General features: G+C 43.5%; 1 protein-coding gene across 2 annotated transcripts; it reads left to right on the top strand.

Moving 5' to 3' along the window:
• The first annotated feature begins 1,637 nt into the window (after nucleotides 1-1,637).
• PLA2G12A (phospholipase A2 group XIIA) lies at nucleotides 1,638-11,956 on the top strand. 2 transcript variants are annotated; one of them, XM_083398097.1, is made up of 4 exons: nucleotides 1,638-2,201; nucleotides 4,354-4,430; nucleotides 6,633-6,798; nucleotides 8,362-11,956. In XM_083398097.1, the coding sequence occupies exons 1-4, from the start codon at nucleotides 1,991-1,993 to the stop codon at nucleotides 8,478-8,480; spliced, it is 573 nt and encodes a 190-aa protein (XP_083254223.1). In that variant the 5' UTR covers nucleotides 1,638-1,990; the 3' UTR covers nucleotides 8,481-11,956. The 2 variants fall into 2 exon arrangements, 1 of the variants encoding a protein (XP_083254223.1); XR_014501804.1 differs by having other exon boundaries at nucleotides 1,702-2,201; nucleotides 6,633-7,933; nucleotides 8,277-11,956.
• Nucleotides 11,957-12,408: the final 452 nt, after the last annotated feature.

The raw sequence follows: 12,408 nt of genomic DNA, 5'->3' as shown, positions 1-12,408 counted from the left end.
AATATAGGCTCTATACCACCTCAAATATAGACACAGAAGCATAGGTAAAAGGAACGTGGGTGGCGCTGTGGTCTAAACCACCGAGCCTCATGGGCTTGCCGATCACAAGGTTGGCAGTTCGAATCTGCACAACAGGGTGAGCTCCCATTGCTTTGTCCCAGCTCCTGCCAACCTAGCAGTTTGAAAGCATACCAGTGCACAGAAGCAAATCTTGCTTTAAGTCAGCCACCCACACTGATCTATTAGCATATGCAGTCAGGACTCAACTATTATTGCTGTGTCTCAGATGAGTATAATATTTTCTCATCTAATTAATTTCAGAAAGCCCCAGAAAACTGGGCAGGATACTACTGCTAAAAGTGGACACCTGTGCATATGAAGTATTTGACTATGTTTCAGATTTATACTAAGCCAAAGTTTACACATTTGCTTGCACTTTTAAAATCCTTTTCTTCTTTGCAGGGGCAGAAATGTGCATACTTATAAAATCTTGACTGGAGTGGTAAGCCTTTCCCCAACAGAACCATTTGCTTTAAACAGAGTGATAGATCATGAGAACTTTGACATACGAAAATGGCATTGCTTTCCTGGAGATGAGACCCAAGGACAAGCCTACCAGCCCAACATGTTCTCTGTAGGGCTCTGTGTCAATTCCCTGGTCACAATACATATTCAGAGGCAGCCACCAGTGCAAAGTGTCTGGCTGGGGACTCAGTGAAGGTAATTAGAACTTACTAGCTCATTGCAATTAGAAGTTCGCACATGGAGTTAGAAGTTTGTGAATTAAAGGGGAAAATAAATTGTAAAGCCTCGTGACAATATCTATTGAGTTGCAGGCTGCTGAAATTTCAGCCTAGAAAGTGGTGAGGATTGTGTGCTCGGGGGAATTAAAGAAATCAGAAACTGGCCAGACTGTGTGTGCAAGTTTATGGTTCATAGTACTTTGGACACAAAATGTTAGGAAGAACATAGACAACACAAGGGGAGGAAATTGGGCTGTTTAAGTCACCAACAGCTTCTTGGAAGGGAAAGAGTGAAATACTCATCTATTGCACTTAAATAGGGATAGTTCAGTTTCTAGAATTGTTTCACAGTCACTATGTAGTTTAAAAATGCTATCGTTTAGGGCTGACAACTTTAAATACGCACACGTATAAAAAAATTAATTTTTTAAAAATGCAAAAAATCATTTAAAAGAAAAGCAAAAGCCTCTTCTGTCCAGAGTTGTATTTATCGCGCATTAAATGTATACCTCCAGAATAAGGATTTAGCTCCTCCCAAACCATTTTTCTGTGTCTTTCCCTCAGCCAGAGACTCTACCAATTGTGGTAGCTAGCCCCAAAAGAAAAATAGAAACAGCGTGGCGTGAAAAGAGCTCAGACAAGGCGGTGGAGGCAGAACAACTACATTCGCTCATCCGTGCGCTCTCTATCGCGCGCGGTTGCGCCCGCAGTGGGGAAGGAAAGGTGACTTTTGTCCCCGTAATACAGGTCCGGCACCCACCCACCCCCGAAGTGGAAGCCGTGGGATCCAGGGAAAGAATGCGCGCTTTTCCTTTAAGGCCTCTGGAAGAGCTTCAAGCGCCTGCCCACCGCGCACCGCCTACCTCCAACCGCCACGACCTCTTTCCCTACCGGGAGAGCGCTAGCCGCGCCCCCTTTCCTTCTCTGCGCCCGAAGCGCCCTGACGCGAGCGCGACTGAGGCGGGGCTGCTGGAAGCGGACGGCGCGCTGCAAACAGGGACCGGAGGGGCTTGTCCGGGATGGTAGCGCTTCCGTGGCCTCCGAGCGGTAAGCGCCGTGGAGGCGAGGCGGCTGCCTGCGGCGGCGACTGTGCGTGCGTAATGCAGCTGCCCGCGGGAGGAACGGGAGACTAGCCGGGCCGGCAGCGTGCGCGCCTCCCTCCCGAGCCCTCCGAATCCGTGGAGCTCCGTTGCGCTGCGCGTGGGCGGCGTTCTAGCACTCTGGCCCCTGCGCGCTCGGCAGAGACGATGAGCCGGGCCCTGCTGCCGCTTCTGGTGACCTGCGGCTTGCTGGGGATGCGGCCCCTGCCCGCCCAGTGCCAGGAGGCCCAGACCCCGGACTGGAGGATGACGCTGAAGACCATCAGGAACGGCGTCCACAAGATCGACACTTACCTGAATGCTGCGTTGGATCTCCTGGGAGGAGAGGATGGGCTCTGTCAGTATAAGTGCAGCGATGGTAATGCTGATAGTGTCCTAAAGAAGTGGGGAGAGCGGGAGGGAGGTTAACACCGTAATTCCCGGTTGGTACCAGTCCCAGCTCCTGCCCACCTAGCAATTCGAAAGCACGTCAAAGTGCAAGTAGATAAATAGGTACCACTCTGGCGGGAAGGTAAATGGAACTTCCATGCGCTGCTCTGGTTCGCCAGAAGCGGCTTTGTCATGCTGGCCACATGACCTGGAAGCTGCGGGCAAGCGCCGGCTCCCTTGGCCTATAGAGCAAGATGGGCGCCACAACCCCAGAGTCGTTCGCGACTGGACCTAATGGTAAGGGGTACCTTTACCTTTTTTTTACCGAATCTTAAAAGTGTTAGGTTCAAGTCTAAACGGTTTGGAAGGTGCATCAGATAAGGGATCTCCTGTATGTACCTCCTTGGGTTCCAGAAGGCAAGGTATTTTTTATTTATTACCTTTATCTTCCAATGATCTCAAGGTGGTGTACATTGTTCTGCTTCCCATTTCATCCTCACAACAATGGTGTGAGGTAGGTTAGGCTAAGCGATGGTGACTGGCCACTGAGCTTCATGGCAGAGTGGGGATTCGAACCCTGCTCTCCCAAGGTCCTAGTCCAACATTGTAACTATCATGCCGCACTGGCGTATAAATGTTATAAATAAACTCTCTTTAGATCAGAAGGTGCACACTGGGTGCATTTGGTTGAAAGATGCAGACCTATAAGTTCTACTGAGCTTTAATGGGGCATATTCTATGTAAAGGAGTAAAAGCTGCAGCTTAAAATACGTTTGCCAACCTTATGGCAGTTCAATCTTGAAGCTTTGCATACTTACATGAGTCCGTAGGATCTCACTTGTGATGCTAGCCAACAACAGTGACCTTTTAAAATGTTGACTGTAAAGATTAGTGCATTGTTGTCTTGGTTCCTGGATGCTTAATAAGCCTGTATTAGTATTGTTGGTTGTTTTATCATGACCTCAAAGTTCTCTTTGTTTTGGATGCTGGACTAGATGGGCCTTTGATCAAATCCAGCAGTGTTGTCTTAGTGTTAGCTTCTTAGTGTTGTCAGGTCTGAGGTTAACTTGTAATGGTGCCAAATGATTGTATTACAGAAAGACTTAAGCTTTTATAAATACATCCTTCTGTGTTTAGGCACCACTTTGATAAACTGTGGATTGAAGTATTTGGAAATCATTGTGTAAAATAATCCATTCTTCCTTCATCAGCACTGAAAGTTCAGGTTAACCAGTTGGAGCCCAGTTTTTAAAACCAATTTGATTGAGGTTTACCCCTAGTTATCTCTGGTCAAGGAGATGAGAAGATGGCTATGTGGAAAACTAGCTACTTTTAAAACGGTGTTGCTGAAAAATAAAACTTCATAACTATGGTTGTATACCTTTTCCCTAAATTGTTAGATATCTTATGTGTTTTGAGAAATGCATCTTTTTAAAGAATCCTAAGGGAAGGGAGATTCTGTGATGCAGGAGATGCCACTTCTGGAGGAGCAGGAAAGCAACCTCTTGAGGGCCACATGAGGGGAATTAGGATCCTGATGATTCACCGCCTCTGACATCCCCGTAAAACAGCTTATATCTGGGTATGGTGGACCAGTGAGAGCAGCAGAGCTTTCTTCTGTTGCCCTAAGAACACCTCTCCACCCCCAGGGAGAAAGATCTCCATCATCCTGTCCCTCCCCACCCCACTCAGCTGCCCTCCCAGGGAACATAGGATTGCTCCCTTAGTACAGAATAGTTCCAAGCTAATGGTGTAGTGGTTAGAGTTGGGCTAGGACCTGGAAGGTGAAGATTCACTTCCTCACTCAGCCATGATCCTCCCTGGGTGACCTTTAGTCAATCACCACATCTCAGTCTAACCAACACTGGGTTTTTGTGAAGATAAAATGTGGACTCCCCTTTGAAATCCTTGGAGGAAAGGTGGAATCTAAATGTAGTAATAAATTAATTTTCCTTACTCTAAAGTCTCCAAACACAACTGTATATAACAGCTTATACTGGGTTATTTTATTGAATTCTGCGGTACAGATAATTTATATACATCTGTACCAGTTGGATATTATTCACGGGCTCTTGCCTTGAGACATCTAATCAGGTAGAAATGAAACATGTTGTGTATTCAGAATTCTTTATATTTTACAGGATATAAGCCTTTACCTCGCTATGGCTATAAGCCTTCGCCACCCAACGGCTGCGGTTCTCCTCTTTTTGGAGTTCACGTAAGTATCTTCTTATCAAGTACTTCTTCCTGCTCACTAGCTACACCTGTGTTTGGATGAAAAGAAGGAAAGATGCTTAAATGGCAATGTAACTGGATTCACCTATATTAAATTTATGAAAACACTCACATTTATATGGAGAGACTGTAATATATAAATAGTATATGTGCAACTAGTTTATGTAAATAGTAGGCTACTGTTTTTGTCTAAGCACAAAGTGTTGTGATTATTCTCTCAAAATCGCTTTTGTAAAATTTTAAAAACTAAATATCTCAGTATCCCAAGAGGAGTCTTCGCAGCCTCAGAACTATAGGCCTAAAATATGAGAACCTTCATTCTGAGACCGTGGCCAGTTGTTGTTATTATTAGTATTATATATTATATTTTATTCCACTTGATTGTAGTAAAACTTCTAAATGATTTACAGATCATATCAATAAAAACAGTTTATAATGATTTTAAACATTTAAAGATAATTAAAATTAACAGGAAAAAGATTGAACTAGTCAACATCTGTGTCTAGATAGGCTTTGATAAACAAAAATGCTTTGTGCAGGTGCTTTAGCACAAAAAGTTACATGGCCAGGCCCGAACCCACATTGGGATTATGCTATACAATAAGGTTTTCAGCTGTTCCACCACTACTCTCTCCACTACCTTCCCCAGAAAGGGGTTATTTGTGATTGGTCAGTAGTTATTCCAGTCCAAGGGGTCCACAGGTGGTTCCTTATAAGTAGTGACACCACCGCCTCTTTCAAGGCTGCAGGGACCACCTGTTCATGCATTGAAGCATTAACCACACTTTGCACCCAACTAGTCAAACCCTCTTTGCTAGATTCAGTAAGCCAAGAGGCGCAGAAGTCTAGAGAGAATGCAGTTAGGCGTCTAAGCTGCCAGCACCTTGTCCGCATTCAGCCGACTCCACCAGCTGAATCCCATCCCACAACACATAAGAAGAGCCTGCTGGGTCTTGCCAATGACCCATCTAGTTTAGCATCCTATTCTCACGGTGGCCCAACCAGATGCTTGTGGGAAACGCACAAGCAAGGTTTGAACACAACAGCACTCTTCACTGCTGTGTTTTCCAGTAACTGGTATTCTGAAGCATTACTGCCATCATCTGCAGCGTTCCCCTCCATGGTTTTGTCTAATCCTCTTTTAAAGCCATCTCAGTTGATCATGGATCACTGCCTCCCATGAATCCAAATTCCATAGTTTAACCATGTACTGCATGAAGAAGCACCATGGAATTGTTTCTCCTGCATTGTCATCTCACATGTCAAGACATCTACTCCTTACTCTGGCAGCCTAAATGCTCCTGTTGTGCAAAGGCTGTCTCTTAGTCCTGTAGAGAGATCAACTCTTCTTTCTTTTCTTTTCTTTTCTTTTCTTTTCTTTTCTTTTCTTTTCTTGCTTAGGGTATTAGGCGAGGTGCAGGATGCATTGAGAATCTGATAATAGAACTATCCTGTATGGCAAAAGCTAGTAAATTTTGTTACAAGAAACCACATTACAAGATTATCAGCCAATATGGTCAAAAAGTCCTCTCTGACTCCTATGTGATTATCAGTTTGTTTCTGAATGTGCAAATTCTAGGTTTCTGCTCCTCTGGAATATATGCTTAGCTAGAACAACAAAGTGCCATGTTTAGTTTCTCCAGACTGAGTAACTAGGGTCCCCCTTTCCTAGTTACTTTAAGATGCGTGATCCTTCAGATGTTTTAGACTACATCTGCCACCATCACTAACCATTGGCCATGCTGGCTGAGGCTGATGGGAGCTCAAATCCAACAATATCTTTGCTCCCATGACTGCTTTAGAGAAACTTTTATAATTTGGTTTCTCTGATGAAAATCCTTTTCCAATTTCCATCTTAAATTTCCTGTGGGCCTTTCTTTATTTAGTTTATTAAAATTCTCATTTAAGACTTGATCTGTTTTATTAACTTCTTGATATATTTTTGGAGCATAAATTCATCCCTCTTCTAGCTGGTTCTGAGTTGTTGTTGTTAAAATTTATATACCAGCCTTCATCTGCAGATCTCAGGGTGATTCACAATATAAAATTACAATATAAAAACCACAAAATACATGAGTTTCCCTCAGGAGACACAATTTCATCTTCTAGTGCATTAAAAATAATAATAATAACAGGTCTCACAACTGTTCTCAAGGAATGCTAACTATTAGAACTTGTTTCTCAGTTTGACATTGGCATTCCTTCAATGACAAAATGCTGCAATCAACATGACAGGTGTTATGATACCTGTGGCAACAAAAAACACGATTGCGACGAGGAGTTTCAATATTGCCTCTCTAAGATCTGTAGAGATGTACAGAAGACACTGGGAATACCAGAGAGCGTACAAGGTAAGCTTGTCTGGAATAACGCAGCTGTAACGGATATTTACAGAGCTTACATATAACTGTAGGTAGTGTTTTATTAGAAAGAATAAAACCAGGAGGCACAAAGTAACGTGACTTAACTCTGTTCAGTTTTCCCAGTGCCTGGGTGCAGCTACTAAAGAAGAGCACTTTCTAACAGATGATGAAATATGGATTGTGTTCATCATTGCAGAAAAGTGGAAGGATTTGCCTGATACTGGAAATGTTGCATTGAGCAATGCATGATTATGCTGCCCAGTTTGGGCGAATTCTTCTCTCCTTGTGCACCTCTGTAAGATGATGTTTTGGGATAGGTTTTGGCTGGGTCAATAGGTTTTGGAGTGTAGTCCTGGACTGGAATGGGTTTTGTACTGTGGTCCGAAACATCTGGAGGGTATCCTGTTTGCAAATGCTGTTCTATGTTGTGTCACCACTGAACATTCCTCCCCTTACAGTAGAATGTGAAAAAGACATGTCCTCCTAGCAGATGTTCTACCTAAGCAAAGCCATTAGCATGTATCAGTTCCACTGAATTGCTATCGCAGTGTGGAGAGTGAACATTAGATTTACTATATGATGAATGAATAAAAAGCTTCTCTTGATGGTTTATTATCTGCCAGTTCTTAATTTTAGGCCTGCATTGCAGTTTTGATTTCTGCAAGTTTGGTGCAAAGAAGGTCACAATATTTTCTTTTTCTGGGGCTAATTCTACTTTTGACACAGTGTAGACAGGCCACAGTCACACTTATGAGTTAGCCAAATCTTGTAGGCTGTATTTGTGATCAGCGCAGTGCAAAATACAAGCAACTTCTGTCCTATTGCAGGAGCTGAATTGCTTGTGTATTGCTATGAACCTGATGCTCACTAAACCTTAAACTTGCCCAAACAGATATAGCTGCCCAAACATTACAGCTGACTACATGTCATTATCTCAAGCACGTGTGGAGCTGGTACCTCTACATGGATCGTATTTCCCCATCCACCCAAATTCCCATGGTGGTGGCCTTACTCTGAGCAATGATGGTGATGGAAGTGACAAGTATAAGTTGGTTGTTCAATAAATTGAAATTTCATCTTATGTCAATCAGCAGAATAAGCTGCATACCTTGCGTTGGGTCCAGTGGCGTAGCGTGGGTTGTCAGCACCCAGGGCAAGGCAAGTAATTTGCGCCCCCTAACCCGGGGCAAGGCAAGTAATTTGCGCCCCCCCCCCCCGCTGCACTGTCCCTCCCCCAGATAGTCCATCGCTCTCTCTCCGCACCGCACGCCTGGCACCCTCCCCTCCACAGTGGGCGGCGACCCGGCGGCTTGGATCGGATTCGCACAGCCAGCACTGCAGTGAGAGAGAGTGAGTGAGCCAGGTAGGGGCAGAGAGCTGCGAGTGCGAGCGCCCCCCCAGATGTTGCGCCCGGTGCGGCCGGGCCCCCCTGCACCCCCCACGCTACACCACTGGTTGGGTCTAAGCTAAGTGGATGCTTTGTTTCTTTATAGTGACAACTGGGCCTCAGTACAAGAATTTAAAAATTGATTTGCTTTTTCCTCCTTGCAGCGTGTGAATCAACAGTTCAACTAGTGTTTGACGCAGTCATACATTTAGGATGCAAGCCATATCTTGACAGTCAAAGAGCAGCATGTATGTGTCGGTATGAAGACAAGACAGACCTTTAAGAGAGAAGCTTTTGACCTGGTTCAGTTCATCTGTATTGTGAGAGCCCTTTTGTTGTTACAAAGCTGTTCAAAGCATACAGTCGGAGCGTCAAGCTGGTCTACACTTCTGTAGAAGACACTAATTTTTTATATAGCACTTCTTCCTTCTGTCTCCTTTGCATCCTTAATCTTTAAGGATCTTTTGCATACAACTTTGAAAGCGAAAATTGCAATTTTGGCAAATGGCCTCGGAGTGGTACCTCTACGTGAGTTTTTCCTCTTGAGGGGATTGTGGATGCTGCTCTTAAACTGATAGAGGTGAACACCCGTAACTATTGCGTGGGGTAAAAAGTAGGTCAAACTTTGGTCTTGCCAGCATTTGGCATCTCCTCAGAGCCTTGCTTTATGGACAGAAGGGAAATGCCTTAAAAATGTATGGGTTTTGTTTGCAATCTTATGCTGCTGTTATAGTGGAATATTCCCTTGAGTAGATATTCAGTTTCTGCTTCTGTAGTTCAGTCCTGTGTGTGTTCAATTAATTAATGAACCTTATGTATGTTCAATTAAGTCTCACTATTCACTGAGGCTTACCACTTTGTAAGTATATTTAGATTTTTCAGCCTTACACAGCAATCCTCTGCATGCTTACTTGGGAGTAAGCCCCATTAAAACAGTGGAGCTTACTCCCCCCCCCCCCCCCGAAGACACAGACCAAGCTTTATTAAACATTCAATAGTACTTAACATATAAAAACCACAGTAAATTTTCTTTCTGTCCACTCCCCCCGCCCACCCCGGTTTGTAAATAAAAATCAAACGTATTTCGCCCCTTCTGATTAAGTAAGGGGAGAGAAAACAATGAGGCCGTTGCTTGGGTTGGCCACAAATTTCTCCGCCTGGTTCCTCAGAGTGATGAAAAGGCTGCCATCCACTCTGGGCTGGAGCTCAAACACTGCACCATCGCAGGAGAAGTCACCAAGAAGAGAATCTGGGAAGGACCTGAGTGGTTCAGTTTTGTTGTGGCTCTCCTGCTGGGTCAGATGAATCACTTGCTGGCAGGTCCACTTTCTGTGGATTGATCTGCTTTTCAAAGGGAGTAGCATCCATTGTTTCTTTAGTTACACATTCTGTGTTAGCACCTGGAAATTCAAGTACAGGTGGATGTTCCTGAAGAACTGCCTTTGCGATTCCTGGGCTAGAGACCTTCTGTTTAAGCCCACAGCCCTGTGGCAAAACTTCCAGAGCACCTTCTCCAGGGACTTTGCTGGTGGTCTTTTGCAGGGCTCCAGCAAAGATTGGGCGACAGGAACACATCTGACATTGGCTTGACTTTGTAGGTGGTCAAACCCTCCGGAGGCTTGAACACAAAATTCTCAGGGGCAAATGAGCACTCTTTCCTTTGTGGTGCAAGAGCCAGGATGATAGGGGCTGGAAAGTTATCTTTTCCTAGCTCTGTGGCTGTATCCAAAGGGATTTGGGTGATCACACCTTCTTTAAGAGGCTTCACTGAATGGTTCTCTTTCATGCCACACAACACTGTTGTTGCCTTTGCATTTTTGACCCCTCTCTGCTGCTGTTTTCTGTTACTTGTTTCTGTTTTCTGCAGCGGAAGACCTACATTCACAGCAGGACGGGATATCTGTGATATTTTGGTCAGAGCAGCAGCTGTGGCCCCTGTAACTCTTCCAGCGGCAGTTGTGGAAGTTGTAGTCTGCACCCCTTTCCTCTCTTTGGGGGGGTTTGTCTATGTAGATCTGCCTCTGGTTATGCTGAGCTGTTTGCAGAGTGGAGCCCTTGCTAGGTACCATCACTGAATGCGGTGGTCTAGCTAGTGATCTGACTGATTCTTGCAATTGGTTCTTCATCTTTGACCTTGTTTACTGCATTTCCACACTTGCTCCTTTTGTTACCGTCTCCTTTGGCTTGTTAAGCACCAGTATATTTGTTGATTTTGAAAGGAAGGCAGGGAAGGCATGAGACTTAGCTGAAACACTTGATTTTTGGCTTGACTGTGTGCTGCTCCTTAGTAAGTACCCTTCACCTGTCTCCTCCAGCAGTGGAGGCTCACCATTTCTTGATGCCGGTGCATTGACATCAATGAGTCCAAACTGCCTGCCTTTATTAAACTCCTTGTGTCTGGTCTCCTTTAGGGAAATGGACTTTTTGTGGGCAGGTTTTGCCTTCAAGGTCTCCGTACTTAGGTCCTTTTTGTATCGAGCAGCAAAAGTGGCAGCCATCCAGCTGTTTACTCACCAACCACTTCCTACCAGCTCCAGCATCGACCCCCAAACTGCCTCTCAGCTCACCCCAGATTCCAGTGGAGTTTACTTTTGCCTCTGCCAACAATTATAGCATGTCAGATTATTAATCTCAGTGTTTAAGGATTACTTTAATGTGAATTAGATGCACCTGAATCCATTTATACAACAGATTCTCAAGTGCCTTAAAACTATAGATGGTATCCGACTGAGTCATATTCAGACTAGATCCACTACTGTGTACATTAAGCACACTGACCTCATTGGATCTACACTGACGATTACTTGGTTGCATATCTCCCTTAAAGTTTCAACTGACAAAGTTAAGTTGTTTACATGTTGGAATTCTAGGGTGCATTAAATCCATCTGCCAAAGCAATGAAACCAAGCTATTGATTCCCCTGCCCCCCCAATTATCCAAGAACACTATAAATTTTTAAAATTATTTTTGATCTCTAATCAAATGTTTTAGACACATAGACATTCTGCGAAGTAACGGTGTCTTAATATGTATTATTGGCCTGAACAAGAGAAATATTTGCATTTAGTGTGCGGAGCATTTGACTATCAAACCTGTTTCTTCTGTACTGTTTCAGAACGAAATAATATGACTAATGAATACTTTTACCATTGTTTCTGTGTTTTAGGCTTATGGAATTGCTTTTAGAACTCTGCAAGGGTTTCCCACTTGATTTTTAATAATTTATTTGTACTTTCGCATTTGACTTGAATAGAAAAAGATTCTAATTTATTTGTCTGTATTTGCCTATTTGACATTAATAGAAAAAAAATCTCTTAATCTTTTCTATATATATATTTTAAAATGAAGTAATTTGTGAGAAATAATCTGTTCCCATGCTGCAAATGTTAATTATAACTGACCCAATAAAAACAGTGGGGCTGTCTGCCCTATTAATTCTAATAGGTCTTGGTCACAACCAACTTTAGTTGGATCGAAACCTACAAAATGGGTGTTCCATTTTTTAATCTTGGATTTTATAGAGGTTTTTTTGTCAAATGTCTTTTGTCTTTTATGAAAGAATGTGAACTTTTAATGCTGAGTTGTTCTCAAGTTCTGAACACACAAGCACTAGAAACTACTGAATGAAATTACTTGAAGAGTGTTCTGTGATATATTTTCTTCTGGGAAATAAGGGATTTCTTTAGCATGAAAATTTGTAAAAAAAAAAAAAACTGTATTTGTGTAAAGTGGGGGAGAAGAATTAAAGAGTCAAAGCTGTGTGTGTGTCATGTCCTTTTGCTATAAATAAAACTTAACTGAGTAGCATACTATTCTGAGGAAAATCTGCAGGATTCATTTTATAAGCCTTTATTCTTGCTCAGGGGTAGGCAACCTAAGGCCCGTGGGCTCAATCGCCTTCTCCATCCAGCCCACGGACAGTCCGGAAACCAGTGTATTTTTACAGGAGTAGAATGTGTCCTTTTATTTAAAATGCATCTCTGGGTTATTTGTGGGGCCTGCCTGGTATTTTTACATGAGTAGAATGTGTGCTTTTATTTAAAATGCATCTCTGGGTTATTTGTAGGGCATAGGAATTCGTTCATTCCCCCCCCCCCAAAAAAAATATAGTCCAGCCCACCACATGGTCTGAGGGACGGTGGACCGGCCCACAGCTGAAAAAGGTTGCTGACCCCTGTTCTAGCTGCATTTGGATGTAACATGAGAGCCTG

This window comes from Podarcis tiliguerta (assembly GCF_965153285.1).
Source record: "Podarcis tiliguerta genome assembly, chromosome: 9".
Classification (NCBI taxonomy): Eukaryota; Metazoa; Chordata; class Lepidosauria; order Squamata; family Lacertidae; genus Podarcis; species Podarcis tiliguerta.
The sequence above is the reverse complement of the archived record's forward strand: the minus strand, read 5'-3'. Positions and strand labels throughout refer to the sequence as shown.